This window comes from Muntiacus reevesi, chromosome 2 (genome assembly GCF_963930625.1).
Source record: "Muntiacus reevesi chromosome 2, mMunRee1.1, whole genome shotgun sequence".
NCBI lineage: Eukaryota > Metazoa > Chordata > Mammalia > Artiodactyla > Cervidae > Muntiacus > Muntiacus reevesi.
The window spans coordinates 247,856,584-247,878,438 of NC_089250.1; the positions used below are offsets into that span (position 1 = coordinate 247,856,584).

General features: G+C 55.3%; 1 protein-coding gene across 3 annotated transcripts; it reads right to left on the reverse strand.

Annotated features, from left to right (window-relative positions):
• Positions 1–42: 42 nt before the first annotated feature.
• SLC12A4 (solute carrier family 12 member 4) lies at positions 43–21,816 on the reverse strand. Of its 3 annotated transcripts, XM_065925590.1 has the most exons (24): positions 21,626–21,816; positions 16,591–16,685; positions 15,095–15,226; positions 11,283–11,429; positions 11,144–11,198; positions 9,091–9,221; positions 7,645–7,886; positions 7,285–7,499; positions 6,564–6,728; positions 6,388–6,486; positions 6,045–6,102; positions 5,535–5,709; positions 5,058–5,176; positions 3,557–3,655; positions 3,298–3,417; positions 2,992–3,096; positions 2,570–2,738; positions 2,082–2,277; positions 1,798–1,967; positions 1,579–1,710; positions 1,389–1,496; positions 1,031–1,218; positions 770–905; positions 43–611 (listed from the first exon to the last, which is right to left on the reverse strand). In XM_065925590.1, exons 1-24 carry the CDS (start codon positions 21,738–21,740, stop codon positions 522–524), a joined length of 3,261 nt encoding a protein of 1,086 aa, XP_065781662.1. In that variant the 5' UTR covers positions 21,741–21,816; the 3' UTR covers positions 43–521. The 3 variants fall into 3 exon arrangements, with proteins under 3 accessions (XP_065781662.1, XP_065781659.1, XP_065781661.1); XM_065925587.1 differs by having other exon boundaries at positions 43–905; XM_065925589.1 differs by lacking the exons at positions 9,091–9,221; positions 15,095–15,226; positions 16,591–16,685; positions 21,626–21,816 and having other exon boundaries at positions 43–905; positions 11,283–11,421.
• Between the last annotated feature and the right edge of the window lie 39 nt (positions 21,817–21,855).

The following is a 21,855-nucleotide window of genomic DNA, read 5'->3' on the forward strand; positions in this document are numbered from 1 at the left end:
TCCCCCGTGCCAGGGGAAACAGAGCTGGGGCAGCGGGAGGCCCAGAAGTACACAATGTTTTATTGAAAAAAGTCAGGCTTCAGCTGGCTGGTTCCATTCAACTTGGCTTGGTGGGGGTCCCCGCCCACAGGAGCTGAGTCAGATCTTCCTGCAGGCGGGCTGGGCCAGATCCCTCCCTCGTCACCCTTCCCCTCCTCTCTGATGGTGACATCCAAACAATAAATATGCAATAAATAGCGCTCCGGGCCAGCTGCCTTCAATCCCCACATCAGCCCCCACCAGTCTTCTCCAGTCAGGACAGGCATCTTGGCGTGCTGGACGGGCAAGTCCCCGAACCTCTCAGGGTCCTGAGGGACCTCGGATCCATCTCCATGGCCAGGTCTGGGCCCAGGCTCCAAGGAGACCTAGTAAAGCTGGGTCCAGGGTGAGGCCAGGCAAAGTGGGGCTGGCAGGTGGGTGCTGGAGGGGGGCTGTGTGTTATCCTGGACACCTTCACTCTAGGCCACAAGTCTGTACTGGGCTCAGGAGTAGATGGTGATGACTTCACGGCCACCACCACGTACCAACAGCACTCGTTCGAGGCCCTCGGTCAGCACCTCCAGGAACTCCATGTCTGTGGGGCATCAGTCAAGGAAGCCACACCCAAGGAAACACCCAGGGAAGTCTGGCCCATCAAGCAGAGCTGGGGTACCCTGCAAACCCTCAGGGCATCCAGGGACAGGAGTGCCCAGCCTGACCTCATACACTGCCCACCTACCCACCAAAGGATCCAGTTCTCATCACCCTCGCTGTTCTTGGGTGGGCCGGGCATGTTCAGTAGGACCAGGCGGGCGTCATGGGAGCGTGTGACAATGACTTCATTGAGCTTCACGGCCGTGTGCATGCGCCGCACATTAGACTGGTCCCTGCAGATAACGCAGCTGATCATGGATCCCACTCCTGGACCACCCCACCGGAAGGGCTTATCTGCCCCCACCCCACCTCCGCCCCCAGGCCTGGATACGGCTGGGTCCATTTCTGCTACACTCACGGCTTAATATGCACCAGTTCCCGGAAGTTGTCGGGCGTGTGGCTGGGGTCCCAGGGCTCCGTGGCCATGTACTTGTCCCGGGTCCATGTCATCTGGATCTTGTCAGTCCCAGCTGCAGACTCATCCTCCTCATCTGAGTACAGGCTCTCCAGCCGCAGGGCTGAGTGCCGGTCCTTGACTAGCTGGGCCTGAGGACAACCAGAGGAGGTCGCCTCAGCGCCGTGGGGGGCCAAGCTGGCCCAGCGTGATCACCCAGCCTCAGGGAAACAAGGGCGGCTGCAGTGAGTCATTCTGATGCTCCCACTTGATGGCCTCTCCCAAGGCAGGACCCTGCCCTGAACCGAGGAAGGTCACTGACCTCTCGTTCCCGCTCTGTCTTGGTCAGCCTCATCTGCCGCAGCATTTGGGAGCGCTGCTCCATCATCAGTGTCCGCTCGTAGGTATATGCAGAGATGTCGCTGTTGTGCTGGGGAGTGGGTGAGCCGTGAAGACCGGGCTATGGGGGTGGGGCAGGGCATCCACAGGGCTATGGCGGGCAGGGGTCTCACCATCTCCACCACCTCCACCTCTGCCTCGAGACGTAGGTGGTATAGGAAGATGGCCAGATCCTTCTTCATCTGGATGCTGTTGTCGTCCATCTGGGCCACCGTGAAGATGCGCATCCGGCATTTCCTCCAAACCTGCGGCCACAGAGGGTGGTGGTTCAGGCGCACCCCCTCCCTGCACGGGCCCAGCCCCTCGCACCACGGCTTGAGTGCCTGGCCCACCTTGTGCTGGCGCAGCAGGAAGGGCAGGAGCATGAGCATGCCGCCATCGTGGACAATCCACCACACGTCGATGTGGCCCTCCAGGTAGCGCTCATGGTTGCTGGGGTAGAAGGCGATGTTCTTGGGCACGAGAAGGGCCAGGTGGGCAGCCGTGGTGCAGCGCACGGTGTCTGGGGAGGAGGGGCACTATCGATTGTCAGCCCATGACCCTCTGGCCTCTGCCCTCGCTTGACCCCTGGCCTCTGCCCTTATGTGGTCGAGCCCAGGCCCTGAGTCTCACACACCAATAAAGGTCTTCCAGGCGCGTGGGTCCTCACTCTGTCGCCAGCCGTAGGGCCAACCCAGCACCACGGTGTTGTGCCTCATGCCTCCCAGGCCGCAAGACTGGATGAGGTGGGCCAGCCCCTCCCGCACCTTGCTGGCCACCACCACCTGGCAGAAACCCTTCACCTTCTCAATCTCCATCATGTTCTTGATTGTCTGTGGGGAACATACCCGGGTCAGAAGGCAAGGCCATCCATGTCCCCTCTGCTGGGTTCCCTGCCCAGGCCCCAGGGTACAGAGCTGCTTGGTGGTAGGGGAGGAGATGGGGGCAAGCTGCCCACCCAGAGACCATGCTTGCAAGATGGAACCTTCATACCCACCTGGCTCCCGCTCTCAGCTCTCGCCTGGCTGGCCAGGACTGGTCCCCTCCTCTCTGCACCAGCTACAGCCCGGACATCTCCAGTCCGGTTCAGGGTCCTCCCACCCCCGACTCCCACCCCAGCAGTACCTGCTCAGCAGCCTGGGCCTCGCCGTAGCTCTCCAAGAAGCTGCCCTGGATGACAGAACCGACGATGGTCAGGCCCTTGCCGGCTTTAAGCTGGGAGGCGAAAGTGAGGAGCCGCGGGTACTTCACGTGAAGGTCCTCATCTAGCTTCAGCAGCACCAGTAGCTGAGGCCTGAGTGGCCGGATGGAGAGGTGGCCTGAGACTAGGGCCAGAGGTCTGCAGGGAGCCCAGCTCCCTCCTATCTTGGCTCACAGGCCCCCTCAGGTAGCAGTGATCCAAGGGCCTGATAAGCAGGACAGCACCCCTGGCAGTTCAGGACAGGGAACACGGACTAGGGAGGGAAGCCAGCACCTCGTGACTCTCCCCTCTCACAGGGCCGCCCCCTGAGAACCTCAACTGCCCCCGCCAGGCCTGGGTGACTCACCGCCAGTTCTTGGTGTGAGGAGGGCCCTCCTCTAACCGCAACAGGGCATAGCGGGCGGCGCTCAGGGACAGGCCTCGGATCCCATCGCCCCATTCCTTCTCAGCCCTGCAGAAGCCCCCGAAGGCTGGTGAGTCCCCCCCAGGACTTGTGTCCATGTGCATGTGGGATGGAAGGGACCAGGCCCAAGTCACAGTCCCCCAGCCCCAGCGCCACAGTGGCTAAACGAAGGATGGCTCAGCTCTCCACACCCAACTACAGCCCAGCCCAGCAGCCCCAAGCACCCGAGCGGGTGGCACCCGCACTCACCCTTGGTACTCAATGTACTTGTAGATCATGCCAGCGATGAGCATGGCGACCAGGGCGTAGTACCAGGAGGAGACAAACATCAAGGCCAGGCAGAGGCTCATGCCCAGGAAGGACAGTGCCCTGGGCCAGAGATGGGGGAAGGCCAGAATCAGGGAAAGACCTCCCAGACTCTCACCAATAGAAACTGTTGCCCAGAAAGTTCAAACCCCATCCAGAATGGTTTCCCACAACCTGGCTCAGGGGCCCAGCTGGCACGTACCAGTGATAGTACTTGAACCGAGGCCGCCAGTTGGGGGTCCTCAGGAGTGTCTGGACAGCACAGGCGAGGTTCACAAACAGGTAGCACATCAGGAAGAACCTGAAGCACAAGGAGCAGCTGGGACTGAGCAGCCCCCTTGGCAGCCAGGTACCTGATGTCCCGGACCTCCCCAGGCTGGGCCTAGATGAGGAGCCGAGACTGTCACAGCTCTGCCCTGCATGGTCAGGCAGGTCGTCTCAGCCTCACTTCGCCCACACCAGGGCCAGATGTGGATGGGACACTGCAGTGGGACCCACAGAGCCTGGTCTGAAGATGTTCCAGGCAGAAGGCCAGGGGGCTGTGGGCAGAGGGAACAGCTGTGGAAGAGGATGGTGTAAAGGAGAGTTCAGTGCCTGGATACAGCTAGACAAAAGCCAGGCCTCTGGCCTGGGAGACCAGTTGGATGAGGGGCTTTCATGAGTGTGGGGAGAGGGGGTCAGAGAACATGAGGAGGGCCATTTTGAGTCACTGCATTAGAGACACTTGAGGGACGCTTCAGCGGGTGTGGGAGACCAGGACGGAAGAGGCCTACTGCATGAGCCCCCCAGGAAAGACAGAGGGCTGAGGGGAGTGGCTGCCCACCTCTGCTCTCAGCTGGTGGGTGAGCAGGGACAGACGAGAAGGCAGGAGGGCTGACGAGACAGGGCAGGGACTCTCATGGTAGGGGCAGTGCTCAGTCCCGTTAGGGCTGCAGGAGGAGCAGCCATAGCATCAAGGCTGAGACACATCATGACATGGGCGGTAAAGGGCCACCACCCAAGAAAACTGCAGCAAGGATAGTTTCAAGTGTGGGTGAAGCTAGGCGGTAACAAGTGGAGGTGTGTTGGGGGAAAAGGAGGGCACTGACTGGCAGGCCTGGCTGTGGCTTGGGGCACAGCTTTGGGGCGAAGGGAGCTCAGTCCTACAGGCTGCGTGTGGTAAAGGGTGGCTCGGATGTAATGGGACAAGCAAACGGAGCACCAGCTGTGGAGCAAGGTGTGTGAGGTGGGGCACAGTGGCCCTGGCACTGGCGGAGGTGAACAGAGCAAGGACACGAACTCTGCCCCAGGAAACTGCTGCATGTTTGCCACCTCCTGCAGGGCACTGGCGGATTCAAATGCCCGGCTGACTCCAAAACTTTAAAAGCAAGCGACTTGCAAATAGGTGGATGGGACAGTGGTGCCTCATCAAAGGTGTTGAGACTGCTACTTGCCCTGTCCCTGCTCTGGGGGTCTCTCACAGAGGCACAAGGGACCTACTGGTCTCTTTAAAACATCTGAGTAAGCACTGGAAGGCAGAGGTTCAGAAAGCTGAGCTCTGCCAGGCGAATAATCCCCCAACAGCCTGACCCGTCTCCCAGTTGCGCCCTCAACCTTAGACAGGGTCACAGAGGAGTTGCTGGGCAGGGTTCCTGGCTAGGGTGTGGCTGAGGGTGCAAGGAGACTTTCCCAGGACCCTTGCCCTGCCCTGGCCCCCAGCTCACATGGATAGAATGGGGGCCACCATGTCCAGGGAGGCAATGAGGATGCCCAGCTCAGCGATGAGTGCTGTCAGGAGGAGGGCCCACGTCGGTTCACCATTTGCCTTGCCGTGGCCGAAAACCTGCACACGCCAGGGGCAATGGGGTCAGAAGCGAAGAAGCTGGTCCCATTCCACACATCAGGATACAAGTCACAGCCTGGCCTCCATCATCTCCAAGTCCCTCAGGCTCAAGTCACAGCCACACCTATCCTGACAGGTACTCCGCCCTCCAATTCCCCAGGTTTCTCCGTTGTGAGTGAAGACAGGCCTTGGGGCTTCTGGGCCCAGGCAGTTCTGCCAGCAGCAGCTCTCCATGGATGGCTGCCTGGCCCTGGCCCTTGGCAGGATAACATGCACCTGGATTGACTGTCTACTTCTCTCCGTGGCCAGTGTGCACGACTAGGAGCACCCAGATGGTGGGGGACTGTAAGAAGCTCACCCGGAGGAAAGGGATGATGTTGTCCTTGGCGATAGCCTGCAACAGGCGTGGTGCCCCAGTTAGGCTCTGCAGGCCGGCACCGCAAGTGGAGAAGAAGGAGCCGATGACGATGACCCAGGGTGAAGGCCAGGCTAACGTGCCCACCACCAGGTTTCTGCTGACACCATCGCCGTACCTGCAAGGGCCGGGCTCAGGCCATGCTCCATGTAAGGAGCCCCTGAAACCCTGGCTGGGGCTGCCCAGTGTGACGGTTGGCAGGGGTCAAGAAGGACAGCTACAGGGGCCAGAACTCTGGCCCTCAGCAGAGGCTAGTCCACCAGCCCCTATCCTTCCAGCCTAGACCCAATCTGATGTTAGCATCCTCTTAGAAGCCAAAGTCCTGGTGGGACTGCCCCACCACTGACAACCAGCAGCCTGAGGACATGTGTGGGACCACGAGTATGAGAGGGACTGGGGTCTGGGCAGCAGAAGCTGAGCCCACAGCCACAGGGAGGGGCCCAGCTCACTTACTTGTCCCGGAGGACCACACCCTCAATGCAAGCACCGAAGAGAACCACGCTGCTGAAGTCTGTAGCCGCGTCAAGGAAAGCTGGACCTCTGTTGCCCCTGCTGTCCCTACTCACCCCCCACACAGGGCCCCAGGGCCCCCCTCGCCCAAGTCTCAGGACGCCTGCAGCTGAGGTTTCATGTCGGGTACAAACAAACCCCTTGAATGTATGCATGTGTGTGAGGGGTGATGTATACATGCATGCATGTGTATATATGTCTGCACGTGCCAGGTGGTGACTTATACAAGGAAGTGCCTCCTGCCTGCACACCCCCCTGCCACAGTGCCAGGCCTAGGAAAGGATACAGACAAGGGAAGTGGTAACAATGGCCAGAATGGTCCCCACTGGGATGGACTTCTGCGCGTCTCGGAGGTCCCCAGAGCGGTTGGAACCAGCCATGATGCCTCCAAAAACAATGGGACTCCCTCAGGGGCTGCCTCGGGAGTGGGGGCAGGGAGCGTGGGTGGGCAAGAGGGCTTACCTGTTACTGAGGGGAAGAAGATGCCAACCAGCACAGTGAAGGATGTGGCGATGTCAGCCACCACGTACAGGGGCAGGCTCTCCTTCAGGCCAAGGGCGTCCCTGGAGGGCAGCCCATGCTTCTCCACGACCTCACCCTTCTCCAGGTAGGCGCTCCATAGGTTTTCTGTGGGGGCAGCTGCATCACCACTGCAGTCCCAGGGAAGTCTGGGACAGCCCAGCCAGGGGCTGCAGGTGTAAGAGGTTCTGGGCGCTCAAGGGGGTGACCTCAGCCTGATGGCTGTGGTTTCAGCCACAGGGCCACTCTGGCTATAGGGAAGGACTGGCTGGCTGGAAGTCTGGAAGGTAAAGGTGGCTGAACCACCATTGTCGGCCACTGCCTGCCTCTGAGACAGAGGCCCTTTATGGCTCCTGTGAGAACTATCCCAGGCAGGGTCAGGGGCTGGTGGTTGGGGAAGAGAGGGGCTGCCAGAACTTTCTGGGGGGCTGCTGCAGGCCTGGGACACTGGCCAAAACAGGCTCCGTTCAACCAAAATTTAGCTGCCAGGAGCTGGGCTGAGAGGACACTGCTGGGCTGGGAAGGCAGCCAGAACTGCCTCCCGTTCCTGAGCTGGCCACACAAGGGCGGCTCTGTGCTACCCTGTCCCTCCATGCTCGTTCCCTCCTTCTGCTCTGCTGCGGGGGTGGGGGGCGGGGGTGAGCAGGCGGAAGGGAGCACACACCCTGGAGTACACCAGCAGCTGCACCAGGGATACCGGGGATCTCAGTCACATTGTTGAGCAGGAAGTAGGGGTCGCAGGCCTCAGCCGTGAGGTTGGGGCTGTGGCAGAAGAGGCTCCAGAGCTGGGTGCCCACTGTCTCATTGTCTACCACGGCCGTCTTGGCGCAGACATCAAACTGGTCCCGGGACAGTGTCCTGTTGCCCAGCATACATACTCTGTGGGGCGTGGGGGAGGTGAAAGCATCAGCAGCTGCTCAGCCCAAGACCCCAACTTGCTCCCATCCGGCAGCCTCTACAGAGAAGGCCATCCATGTAGGCAGGATGTCAGTGTAATCCCTGGAGGTACTCCCAGGTTACTTACGGAAACACAGGAGGGTCAAAAATAGACTTGATGCCTCCAGCATAGATGGACAGGATGGAGATGATCACACAGGCCAGGAAGAGTGAGGCAAATTTGTTCACATACTTGACACCAACGAATACCACTAGGGTCATGAAGGTCAGGAAAATGGTCCCATATACCCGCATATTGTTCAAGGTGGCACTCGATGTGTCATGAGTGCCTGTTGGGTAAAAAATGGCAGCTGGAGGGGCAATGTAGGTCTGAAACAAGAACACAGATAAAGGAGGTTCAATTTTCCTATGTGGAGTATGTGCTTAGTCACTCAGTCACGTCCGATTCTTTGCAACCCATGGACTATAGCCTACCAGGCTCCTCTGTCCATGGGATTCTCCAGCCAACAATACTGGAGTGGGTTGCCATTTCCTCCTCCAGGGGATCTTCCAGACTCAGGGATCAAATCCTCATCTCCTGCATTGGCAGGCAGATTCTTTACCACTTAGTTACTTGGGAAGCAGTGAATTTTATGTGAATTATATCTTAATAAAGCTATTATTTACAAAAAAGAAAAAAAAAGATTCGGACACAGGAGCTGAACTGAATAGCTAAATAGAAGTGGGATAGTTTGAGGAACAACAAAATAAATAATGATAGTATAGGATTACGAGCCAAAGAATAAAAATAAATATCCAAGAGTCCATACTGATATAAATACATGGTTGAATAAATAAACAAATGGAAAAAGGACAAATTTCCTTATAGAAAAAATCCAGATAATAAATGTAGGAACGTCAGAAATAGTAAAACAAAAATAAACCCCCCAGAATATCCAGGAATAGGCTCCATGCTACAGACAGAGGATCTGGAGGTGGAAGTAGGCAGGCAGTTCCTCTAAACACCTACTGTCTGTATACCCAGGGGCGGGCACTGGTTAGCCGATCCTCCCCATTGCCCCTCCCACTCATTCCCCACCACCAGGGCAGTCCAGTGGGAGGCAGGAAGCTGAGTCAGAGCACACTTGGGGCCCACAGAGAGGGTACTGACCTCCCTGATTTTGTTAAGAGGATAAGATGGATCTGAGAGGCCTTGGCACAGAACCCTGGAGGAGACAGAGCTGCCCAGAGCCCACATGAGCCCGGGAGACAGGCTCTGCATCACCACCAAGATCCGTCATAGCGTTACATGCAGTAGTTCACAGACCACCTGCCACAGCTCAAATATTGCCTGGGCAACTGGAACATCCAGGGCCAAGGTGAAGACTGCCAGGCCCCATCCATGCCTGATCCAAATTGGGAAAGGGCTGAAGGGGACACTGGCTTGAACAAAGATCTTTCTCCCTCAAAGAGGCCTTCCTCATTGTAAGCCGTAGATCTGGGCCAGATGTGAGAGGAGCATGAAGAGCCTGGGCTTATAGGAAAGGGGCTGTTCCGACAAGAACAGAATTGGCCAGGACTTAGCCTGACTCACCAGCAAGATCTCAATGGCCCCTAGGATGTACATGGCTGCCGCAAATGTTGTTCCCAGGTAGAAGCACAGGCCCACGGCACCTCCAAATTCTGGCCCCAGCGAGCGGGAGATCATGAAATAGGAGCCCCCAGCTACAACAGAAAAAGCATACATAGGTCAAGGCTGGTTTTTCTTCAAGAGGGCCTCTCCCATGACAACCCTTCACAACCATCCAGGGGCACAGGGACTGCTTTTCCTATTTACAAATGAGCAGAAGGTTTAGACAACCTTGCCTAAGATAGCATGGTTAATAAGTGGCCAGGCTGGGGGTGGACCTGATTTCATTTGACTCCAACACACAGCATGGGCCAGTGAGATGACAACTCTGCTGGGGCAGCTCTAGGTCCACAGCAAAGCCTCAGTGGAGTTAGGTCAGTCCCCACAGACTCCCCTGGCTGATTGTGTCCCATCTCAGCATATCACACCCTTCCCAAGGGCTAACTCTGTTAGTTGACCCTCCAGACCAGGGAAGGGACTGTATTTTATCTAGTTTTTTGCCCCTAGGGCCAGCCACAGGGTAATTGTCCATGGCTGACTCTCCAGCCCTGAATCTGTGCTTCCATCACAGTCTAACACCCCTGGCAAGACTGAGTCAACCCTGGGCCTCAGGGCCAGTGAGGGTGCAGGCGACAAGAGCCATCCCATGCTTCTGGTTGAAACTGCTCCTGATAAAACTTATCTGTGAAAAATCTGGGAACAAGGATCAAGAAGCTTTAAAAAGGGCACTCCTTTTCATGCTATAATCCCACCTCTAGGACATTTTCCTATTCATTGGAAGGATGGATGTTGAAGCTGAAACTCCAATACTCTGGCCACCTGATGGGAAGAGCTGACTCATTTAAAAAGACCCTGATGCTGGGAAAGATTGAAGGCGGGAGGAGAAGGGGACAACAGAGAATGAGATTGTTGGATGGCATCACCAACTCAATGGACATGAGTTTGAGTAGACTCCGGGAGTTGGTGATGGACAGGGAGGCCTGGCATGCTGCAGTCCATGGGGTCGCAAAGAGTCGGACACGACTGAGCGACTGAACTGAACTGAGGACCTTCTCCTAAGGAAACTGCAAGGGGTATGAACAAAGATCAGTGTGCAAGACTGTTCATGACAATGTTTACAACAGTGAAAAAGCAGAGAATAGGAAAATAATCACATAAATTAGATAATATCAATCCTGTTTTAAAAAACCAAATAAACTGTTTTCAGCATTTGAGATACATACACACACACACATACACACACGCACACACACACACAGAGTCTGGGGAAAACAATATATCTCAATACTTTATAAGACCCTAAAACCATGGACCAAAAGGCTAACTAACAGTTATGAACTCAGGATGGTGGGATTATGGGTACTCTTCAATTTTTTTCTACATTTTTTTATACCTTAAATCCCTCTTCTGGTAAACATATATTGTTTTTTCCCTATTACTTTTATATTAATACTAATAAAACTGTTGTTTGAAAAAAATAAAAAAGGATTCTAACACAGGAGACAACCTGAATAGCCAAATACCCAAAGTGGAATGGTGCAAGCAAAAAAATAAATGATAGTACTAAGATTATGAACCAAAGAATAAAGTAAGTATCCAGGAGTCCATAGGGAAGTTATAATAAATACATGGCTAAATAAATAAATAAGTGGAGTCTCTGAAAACCAAGTCCAGTCTCATCATCCTTGTGGGAAACCCTACAATCCATAGTGTGGGCCAGGCTCATTGGCTTGGGCCACCAGGAATGCCCTATCATCTTTATCAGCCCCAGCACCCCCTTTAAAAAATTACTTTTATACTAAAAACAAAACAAATCCCAAACAAATAAAACATAAAACAACAGCGATCTCAAATTCTATCAGGCAGGGATGCTCCTAAGTGGTGACACTTTCATGGAATCAAGGACTAAGACCCCACCAGAAAACTGTCTGGGGGGGCAGGGAATGAGTGTTACCGGGCATGTCAAAGGGGATTCTGGGCCCATTCCCCACCTCAGGCCTGAATGGCACGTACCCACCTGGAACCACACCATTGGTGGCAATGGCGCTCATGGAGATGGCTGTCAGCAAGGTCTGTGGGAAGGAGGGCAGAGGTGAGCAGTTCAGCTGGGCGGGCTCTGTGGGGCAGCTGTGGCCCTGCCCCACCACGATACTCACACAGCAGCAGCAGATGAGCACGATGAGGAGGGCCTGCAGCACGCCGGCCGTGCCCACCATCCAGGTCAGCCGCAGGAAGAGGATAACCCCAAAGATGTTCTGCAGGCAGGGCAGGTACACCCCCATGAGGGTGCCCATGCTGGGTGCCTATGGAGCAGGAGGGGAGAGGGGAGACGGAGCATCAGAGGGGCCCCTCATTGCTTGGCAGTCCCCACCTCCAGGGTATTCTACCAGAGAACAGGCTGGAGAAGGACATCCCAAGTGGAGACCTGGGGATACAGAGGGTGAGCTGACTGGATGTCTGTGCTGACCTTCATTAATGAAGAAACAGTGGGGAGTGGGAAGGTATAAAACCTGATTCTTTTCCAAGCCCCATGTGTGAGCTTTTGAGCCTCACCTCCCCTTCATGGTCCTGCCACCTTCCCTTCCTCTCTTCTTTCACACTTTAAAGTGAGGTCTATATCAGACCTCCACTTTCTCAGCCAGCAAGCCCTATGGTACCCAGGCCAGAGTCTAAAAAGTTGTTCCTGACCCCCCCTCTCTCCAACACCTCCATCCAGTCCAGAGGAAAGTAAGTCCTGCCCAGTGTGCCTCTCAAGGTGCCCTGAGACCAGTCTACCTTGCCTCGGCCTTAATCCCCTGAAGCTGGGGCGCTACACCTGGGGCACCTGGCTAGTGCCTTCTTATGCCTGTCGGTCTCTCCATGCTCCAGCCCACTCTGCTGCCAGAACAGGACTCTGAAAACCAAGACCAGTCGCATCATCCTTACTAAAACTCCTCTGCATTGTCTATACTGTAATCCAGTGTGAGCCAGGCTCCTTGGCCTGGGCCACCAGGCATGCCCCATCACCTCTGTCAGTCTCAGCCCCTTACAACATCAGACCCTCAGAGCCTCTGAACCAGGGCATGTGCTGGGTTCTGCCTGGGATGATTATCCTTGCCTTACGGCCTGGCAAATTCCTCTTCAGTTAAACCTTCAGGAGACTTAACTGTTGCCTCTTCCAGGAAGTTTCCCCAGGTTGCCTTAGGCAGAGTTGGTACTTCTTCTTGCATCCCCTCAGCGTCTGATATACCCTTCCATCATAGTGGTCATGACAGGTCATGGTAACTGTTCACTCAAATGACCATAGTGGGGTAAACTTGGCTTGTTCACTGTTCTATCATCAGCAGGCCCTGCAGGTACTCAAAAGGTGCTCCTAAGCCCAGTGAGTGATGCCTTAGAAGGTCTCTGGGATAACCTATTGGGAAAGTCCTGCATATAAAGACTCAGGCTGGAGGGCAGGTAAGGAAAGTCTGTCTTAATGGGCACATCCAGGCAGGATTTCTCAACTACCTAAGGGCAGAGTAGGGGCTAAACAGGAGGCCAGGGCAGATGCTGAAGCACAGAGTTAGTGCTGGTGCCTTCTTGAAGAACTGAGCCCACACAATAACAGCACCGAGTAGTGGGGTCCTAAGAGTTTCCACCAGAACCCCCAGCAAAGCCTGCTGCTTTAGAGCCGGGGTGGGAGAAAGAACTCCGTGGCCACAGGAACTCTTCTCCAGGGCCCGGATCTGTGCACAGCCTAAAGGACCCCAGAAGGGCCTGGGAGGGCCCCAAGTAAAAGCAAATGGTCCCTCAAGCAGGTGACGGATACACTTCATGTGGGTTCTGACTGAGCCCTTCTCAGAGGCCCTGGACCACCCACTGGATAGTGGCAGCTCCCAGCCTCCCCATTCAAGGCTGAGTCACTCTGGGAAAAGGGGCAGTATGGGAAAGGGCAGGGCCGGAAATGCTTTCTGCATCTCTAAATAACCTCTGGCAGCCTCAGAAGGTCACCAGGCCACAGCCAGAGCGGCTGCCATGGAGAGGCTGCCTTGGGTCTTGATGTGGTCTGACTGGAGGCCCACCCTTCCGGCTTTAAGCTTTTCTTTTCTGAGGCCCCTGCTCATACCCGCCTGGGTGAGGACCACAGCTCAGTGGCCCCAGCTCCCTAGCTTTCTGCTGATTTGCTGTGGACTTGACAAGGCTCCTCCTTTCTCCATGAAACATCTATTAGCGCTAGAACACTCAGCCATCCTCTGCATCTTTAAACCCAGGGCCAGGGGAGATGGCAGGTAAGCTTAGGCTGGACTCCAGCATCCTCACGGGCTCTTCATAAGGCCAAGGGACCACAGCCCTTCACCAACCCAGAACACCTTGTTGTGATGTACTCTAGCCTTTCTTAGGGACCTTTTTACTTCCAGCCACTGGCTTCCTGGACTTGGCCTGAAAGGACAGAGAGGAGACTCTTACCCAAGGATCTCACCCCTCACTGCAGGGCTAAACAGGGATAGCCAGAGATAGACAGAGTTCTCTGCTATCTGCAGTTCAGAAAGTATCATCAAAATCACAACCAACAGGATAGGGTGGGGGTCAGGTCTGTGTGACCCCAAGATCTCAGCTGTCCTCTCTCAAGTGTGGGCTGGGTTGCCTCCGAGAAGAGCGACATGAGGGGTGCACAGCCGCCTGGTCCTCACCTCCCCTCTCCTCACCCACCTCAGTAATCTCAAAGGCAAAGGCAATCTCAAGGGCAATCTCAAAGACCTGCCCAGATCTCAAGGGCAGGACTGAGACTTGGGATGCAGTTTATTCCAGCCAAGGGCTCCTCCTGCCTGTGCTGACCTCCAGCAAGAGGTCAGCTAGTGCCAGACCCAAGCTCCTTTCGGGTCACAGCTGCTTCCCAAACCTCAGGGAGTCAGGAGACGTGGAGAAAAAAGCTGCTTTGCCTCTAAACTGAATATGTCGGGGGAAAAAAAACAACCCAGCCTTTGGTTAAACAGCCCCATCACACAGGTTAGTGATAGGGTAAAGTCATCCCTGGTGGCTCCAGTGGTCAAGAACCCACCCGCCAATACAGAAGACATGGGTTTGATCCCTGGGTCGGGAAGATCCCCTGGAGGAGGAAATGGCAACCCACTCCAGTATTCATGCCTAGGAAATCCATGTATAGAGAAGCCTGTCAGGCTACAATGGGGTCGCAAAAGAGTTGGATATGACCATGAAACTGAACAATAACAAAGTTATCCTGAAGAGAGGACGACTGGAGGGCCAGAGTCCTGGAGAGTGAACAGGGATAAGACTAGGAGAGAGACAGGGAAGCCCCAGGAGGCAGTGTTTTACTTCTATCACCCTCAGTCTCAGCGCTCAAGGAACCCAGGGGCTGTTGGAGAGGTCTGCCAGTACCGCCAACAAAGAGAGGGGCAGAAGGGTTTAGTCATCTGCTCTAGGTCACATAGCTCCAAGGTTCCTAGTTCCAAAGGTAACACCCTTATCCATCTTGATGGGATGCCAGTGATCTGACATTCTACACAGTCACATACCTCACAGGAAACCCACAAGTCTCCCAGTGTTATGTGTTGACCTTGTTTAGCTCAGTCACCTTAGGCAAGTTACTTAACATCTTTGACACTCAAGTTTCCTCACCTGTAAAGCGGGGATGATAATAGAAACTGCCTCACAGATTTTTTGTGACGATGACACGCAAGAACCCTGGCCCATTGCTTAACATGATGCCTCACACACACACGCACACACACAGGCCTAAGTAAAGGCAGTGGTCGCTCCCACCAATTTTTCTGAGGGCCTCCCTGGTCCTCTGCCCTGAGGGGCTCCTCCTCAGCCCAGCCCTTGAAGCCTCCTTGAGGCCAAAATACTCAGTGCCCATCCTCCACGCTCACCACACCTGGCACCTACTTTCCTGGGATGCTAACAGCTACATGGGGAAACTGCCAACTCCATGGTGTTGACTCTGTCCTCCTAGGAGCAGCCTCTCTGTTGCCCCTGACCAGCTCACCTTGGCTGCTCTCCGACGGGCACCCTCTCCACTCTCAGCCTCCTCATGCTCCTTGGCGCCCTGTGTGAGGTTGGTGTAGCTGACGAGCTTGCCCAGAAGAGATGACACCTTTGGCCGGATGTCCAGCTCTTCCTGTAAACAGAGCCACAGGGCATTCTGGCAATGGGCCCAACTGGCACCAGGCTACCTGTGTGTAGCCAGCAGCCTGGCCTCTGGTCCCTTGCCAAGCCCTGAGGCAGGCTTGGGCTCCTTCCTGGGGAAGCCCAAGCCAGCCAACTGGGCAGGTGTGGGTGCCCCACCCCAGCACTCACTTCTCTCTGCCCCACCTTGGCTCAATCACTACCAGCGCATTTGCAAAACTACCCGCCTCAGGGGAAAGGGCAGGGCAGACAGGCGACTGGCACACTTCATCCTGCCTGTTCTGGCTGGCTACCTCCCAGCTATGAGTAGGCCTCTGGAACTCACATCTATGCTCAACAAATAGACACCCTAGTGATTCCAGGGAAACAAAGAAATTAAAAGAGGAGTCAAAAGAGAGATGTCTGGGACAAGTGAAGTCTCTCTTATCTGCCCAAACCCTGAACCTCCTGGATGGTCTTCCCCACACCCTGTGAATAACCCACCTCAATCCCCAAGGTGGGATCCTAGCCCCCTAGCCCATCTTTGGGAGGGGCCAAGTCAAAAGGCCTCCCAGGGCTCAAGATATGGCACAGCATCTAGCACAGCTTCCTGCGCACTGTGTCTCTACCCGCCTGTTGCCCACATTTAGTTTTTCCCTATCAATCAGCTCCCTTCTGACCCTACACACAAGGAGAAACTGGCTTGGAGTAATAAGTGAAGATGCAGGTCTTTGCAAGTCTATGGAGACTGAAGAGCCTACGAGACTTCCACAGAATGTGGGTAGATGTGGGTCAGAATTTAGGGGCCTAAACCATGACTTCAACCCAGAGCCAGCTTCTGACTTGAGTCTGAAAATGATAAAATTCAAGGCCAAAGTCACAAAATTGGGAATGTTTCCAGAGAGAGATCCACTGAGGTTACAGATATGGAGAGAAGGGGCAAATTTAGTGAGAAGCACCAGGTCTTGGTGAACTTGATGGGGCTAGAGTTGGAGGAGTCAATCAAGGACAAGGAAGAGTTCACAGGAGAGGGAAGAATTGTGGACTGTGAGAAGTCCCAGATGTGAAGGAGACAAAGGAAATCCTGGGTTAGAAATCCTGAGATGTGGTAACCTTGCTGAGGGGCTGCATGGAAGTCAAAGGTAAACACTCTTGGAGGTAGTAATAAGGTAGAGACCTCTGGGAAAGCAGTTTCAGTTGAAAGGGCCAAGAGAACCGCAGTTTGGCTGCCAAGGGAGCGAGACAGACAAGCGGAGACTGGAGGAGGAGCCCAGACATAAAGAGGCACAACACCCAGCCGGCTTGCTTAGCTAAGGCTTAGGTCCTGACAGGTCCCTGCGTGCCCACACCCATGGCCCAGAATGGCTCCTCAGCTACCTCAAACAGTGCCAGGTTCCTGTCATGGTAGTCACTCCCTCTGGAAGCCTCCATGGGACAAAGGAAAGGGCTGCTCTCTTTATGGTTGCCATGTCCTGTAGAGAGAGAAAAACAGAATCCTAGTCAGGGGCTGCCTACTGAGCTCCCAGCATGCACTTCTTCCCAGCAGGCCTGCTGTCATCTCTGTGGAGCACTTTAGGGACCAGTGTAACAATACTGGGCCTCAGTTTCCCCAACATACCCTGTCAGCCTCCTTGAAAGAGCCAGAATTGGCAGACTGGCCAATGGTCAAAACCCAGCGCGAACACTCATCTAGCAGGGGGCGCAGGAGCGAAAGGCCCAGACGCCACTAGCTCAGCACTGTTAACACCAAGGGGCGGAGTCTGCTGCAGAAGGGCGTGGCCCAGTCAAGGCCCGCCTTCAGACCACCCCTGAGACTCACACTCCCGTTTTTTCCCAGCCCTTCTGGGTATACCCAATGTGCCAGGTGCCAAGGGCTCAATGTCCTCAGGGCTCCCCCAAGAGCTACCCTCCAGACAGAGAAAGCCACACAGGGCGCCTTCTGCCGCCATGATCAGCCAGCCACCTGCTAGCCACCCCATCATGCACAGCGCGGGGACGGCATTCTTGAGGCGGCCTGAGGCATGCCGGGAGGAGCAGCAAGCAGGAGACTGTCCAGTGTACGGAAGAGGGCGCCCAGAGAGGTCTAGGGTCATCTGGGAGAGCCCTACGAAAGCCTGCCCCCGTGGGTGTGGGACTGGGCAAGGACTGTAGGCAGGACTCGCTTGTTTACTTCCCTGTCCCCAGATACCAGCCGCTTGCCCGAGACTAGGCGAGTGGCCAGTCCCCACGTCTACCTACCCCCAGGGCCGATGAGGTAAGGCCTAAGCACCAAGGAGACCTCACAGAAAGGAGCCAGATGCACCTTCTTTTAATACAGCTGCCTCAACACTCAAAACTGGGCCGCTTTTTCTGGCCACCCAGCATTCACTCTTTCGTTTTCCAAACCGTGTCCATTGTGAGTCTCAGTGGGTGACATTCCCAGCTTTCCATGAAGCAGGCAGAAGACACCAAGAGTCCTTTTCTCGTTGCTAAGGGAGAAAAAACCCTGCAGTTTGGAAACTGTGGTGGCAGTGACTGAAGGCCTCACAGCTGACATCTTGGTTCAAAGAAGCCACGTTGGTATTGGATGGCAATGACTACAGCAGCAGTGTTGGCCTGGTGTCCTGTGATGGAAGTGGCCAACAGAAGTGTCTTCACGGATCCAGACTAGTGGGGTATTCTGGCCATGCCTGGTTTTGTGAGAGCTACCTGGCAACATTCTCTGGTTAAACAGCCCCCAATCCATTTCTCTTGTTTGCAGCTAAAAATACTGAATGATGCCTCCTCCATTTGATACGTCCTCTTGCCATCAGTATGAAACTTAACTTCTCTGAACCAACAATCACTCAGTAGGTGCTGTGCTATGGATTCTTTACTGCCCCAAGAGACTGACAGGTAAAGCATGTTGATGACAATTTCTGGGGCAAAATCAGCTGTTCCTTCCCACAGGATGTAAAAAGAGTACATCACCTTCTCTAGGAACCTGGACTAGCTAAATAAGTGAACAAGCTCAGTACCAGAAGCTACAAGTCTGTGTGTAGGTCAGTGCTAAGGGCAAAGTGGACAGAGATAGTGAGAGGTGAGGCCAGCCTACAGAATCACGTTAAAGCCTTGGGCTGGGAGGGGTGGTCACGTAGCTACTCAGACACCCTAAGACATTTGCTGTGCCCTTGATGCCCAGTACATAGATGGTCCTTCAGTGAGAAGTCCCTGAAAACTACTCTTAGATTTTTGTGACAAACAAAAATATCTTCCCTGAATAAGTCAGAGGCTTTATTCTGTCCAAAAAAGGCAACTATAAGAGCTCATCTTGTTTCCCTTTCTGCCTTGGCTGCCAGGAATCTCTAAGCTAAATTTATTTCTTAGATCCAGTCACCATCTGCCTCAGAGTCCCTGTCCCTTTCCTCTGCATGGTTTTGATCTTTCTTACAGTAAGAGTCCTTTGGGGAGGAATTTTTGTTGTCTGTCTCTTCTGACCCTTCTGTGGAAGTAGGTTGAAAGTAAAGGAAAGGATAAATCATTCTAAACTCCTGCACTGCAGCCTTCCCCCCACCACCACCACCATTGTCTAACCCTAACCACACCTCTCTAAGGACTGCATTAGTGTCTAGAAAACACAGAGCTGAGCACATAGCAGTCCCCCCCAAATGCCTGTGGATGGTCCTGCAAGACCCAGTCGATCCCTTGTCCCTTCAGCCATGATGCCAGGGCAGCTCAGAGCCCTTCCAAAGGTTACCTTTAGTTCTCATAGCAATACTCCAGTAGGTATCATTTATCCTTTTTTAGTAACAAGGAATGCAAAGCTCAGATTCAGAGGCAAGGTGACTCAGTGGGAGGGCCAAACTTGGGTCCCAGGATCCCCTAGATCCAGGTGAAAGCTGAGCTGTGGGTTCCCTACTCCTGCTTAGGACCCCCTTCCATCCCAGGAGGCATCCCAGGGTTGCAGTACAGGCCACAACTAAAGAGTGTCTGGGGTTTGCAGTTTGGCCATGATGTGTGTATCCAAGGCTCCTGGTGCTCAGTGGCCAGAAGCAAGCTTGGATTCTGTGTGACGCAGGGCAACCTGCTTACCTTCTCTGTGCTGCCTTGGTTTCTTTTCCTATGAAGCAGAGCTAATAAAATCCACTCTTCCAACTGCCCAAATGCCTCAGAAAAGGGACAGCCTGGTGCCAGACACCCAGCAGGGATTCCATGGAGTTCCCCAAAACCGCCCCAGTTAAGGACAGCTCCCATGGGATTGTGGGTATTGGGGGGAGGTGGGGTCTAAGCAGTGCCTGGGTATCTGTACTGCCGTCAGCTATTCCAAAAATCCCAGGGCAGGTCTGGGCATGCCTGCCAGGCCAAAGCTACTCAGATGCCACCTGAGACCCCTGGTGAACCACAGCATGAAGACTGGGCCTGGGGGCTGCCTCTGAGATACACACATATGTGTGTTCTGGCCAGCAGCTGTGAATGCGCCAGCTGCAAGCAGGGATCCAGGTGACACTCCTGGTACAGGTATCTGCCAGGGGTACTCCTCTAGAACCTCTTCACCCTCTGCCCACAGGCCATGGTGGGCTGGATGAACAGGTCCATCTATGCCCTTGGACCAGAGGTATGGGCCTTGAGAGATTCAGATAACCAGGCCGGTGGGGGGAAAGGGGGTCCCATGAGGTGGCCCTCAGGGTCACTATTTGTGTGCCCCTGACCCTTTGCAGCCCCCAACTAGAAGGATCATAACCACTCACCAGGGTGCAGAATGTCCCCCATACTGCAGACACAGTCACGGATCTGGCTGAAAGGGAGGAAGAAGAGGTGGGGGGGGATAGTGGGAGGAGCTGGCCCAGCCTGGAGGGACCTGGCAGGACTCAGCCAATGTGAAGGAGCCAGTTCCCTATAGTCCCCTGTGAGAGGTCAAGGCGGAGCCTAAGGCTGGGCTTCACTCTGCCTACCTGCTGGTCCAAGCTGATCTTAGGGATGCAGCCCAACCCAGCCTCTGGGGAGAGAGAGCCTCCAAGGGCTAACAGAGGAGCAGGGATGGCTGCCGGCTCCTGCTCTGTTCACTGGTACCAGGCTGGGGCAGGTGCCGGCAGGGGTTGAGGTGTGCACACCCTCACAAGCTGTCAAGGCTGTTAAATTTCCATGATGTCCAGCAGCCCATGCCACTGCGCTGTGCCATCTCCACACACAACAGTCAAGTGACACACACAGCCATCACCCACATGAAGCACGGATCACCTCAGTCAGGTCCCCATCAGAGACAGATCCAAGTCAGATCAAGATAACATCACCTGACATATGCCACCAACACGCATGTCCCCTGCAGATCTCCATCATGGTCAGTAACAGAGCAAGCATTTGTCATCAGTCACATCACCATCCTCATCACGGTAGCCCACAAGAATGTGCTATCCTGACCCCACTCTGGCTCTGCGGTACTCCACAGCTGTACACTTGCACGAGCACAAGTACACATGCATGTGCTGCTGCATACACACACACACACACACACACACACACACAGGTTCTTGGAGTGTTCACACAAGAGTGAGCCCTGCAAGGACAGGGCCCTGGGGAAAGAGATGGTGAAAGTCAAGGGCAGGCACCTAGGAGGGGGAAGCCGGGTTTATCTTCAGGCCCAGTTTAACAGCTAGGTTAAGAGTTAGGACTCTGGAATCTCCCATCCTCATCTGAATCCCCTAGAGCAAGTTACATAACTACTCCATGCCTCACTTCACTCCTTCCTAATGGAGAGTAACACTACCTATCCCAGGGCGGGAAATTAGGAGGATTAAACCAAATTAGGAGGAGTTAATTCAGGTAAAGTGCCTAGACAAGCCTGGTCCCGTGTGAGTGCTCCACAGGTGTCCCCTGTAGCTACAGATGTAAGCTGGGATCCATGTAGCACTCAGGCAGTGCACCACAGACCCCTTCAGGCTTCCCTCCGGGGGGGACTGGGGTGCTGGGCGAGACACAGAAGGAAGGAGAAGGGGAGGGGAGCGCAGGAGAGAGAGGGTTGTTTTAAGGAAAGATGCTGAAGCACAAAAGTGTAGGCGAGACGAGAAGAGGTTAGGGGCGGTTGGCAGGAGGTGAGACGGCTGGGGTCCCGCCTGGGGCTGTCGCTCCCAGCCGGGAAGAGCCAGAGATGGAGGTTCGGCTCTCTTCGCGCCCCGGGCGGCCCCGCTGGCCTGGCCACGTCTGCAGCCCCCGCCCGCGGCCCTCAAGGGAGGAGCTGGGGCGGGGAGGGAGGCCGGACCGCTACAGTAGGCGCCGGGGGCCCAGGAAAATTGTGTCTGCGCGCGAGGAGTTGGGGACTGTCTAGCGGCGAAGGAGTCTAAGAACTAAGTTGGGCCCTCATCGACGTGTGCGCGCACGGCCCGGCGTCTGTGCGCCAGCTGGCCCCGCATGGCCCGCTCCCCGCCCCGGCCCGGGACCCCACCGGGCGGGCCCTCACCGTCCGCGTCCTCCCGATCGGCGCGCTCCCCGTAGTCCACCCAACTCAGACCCTCGAGGTTGTCATAATCGCCGCGCCGCGGCCCGTCTACCGGCACCACGGTGAAGTGAGGCATCCCGCGCGCTCGGCCCCGCCGCGCCCGCCGCCCCGGCCGCCTGCCCGGCTGTCCCCGCCGCTCCGGGCCGGCGCGCCCCGCCCGCTCACATTCCTCCCCGCTGCGCTCACTTCCT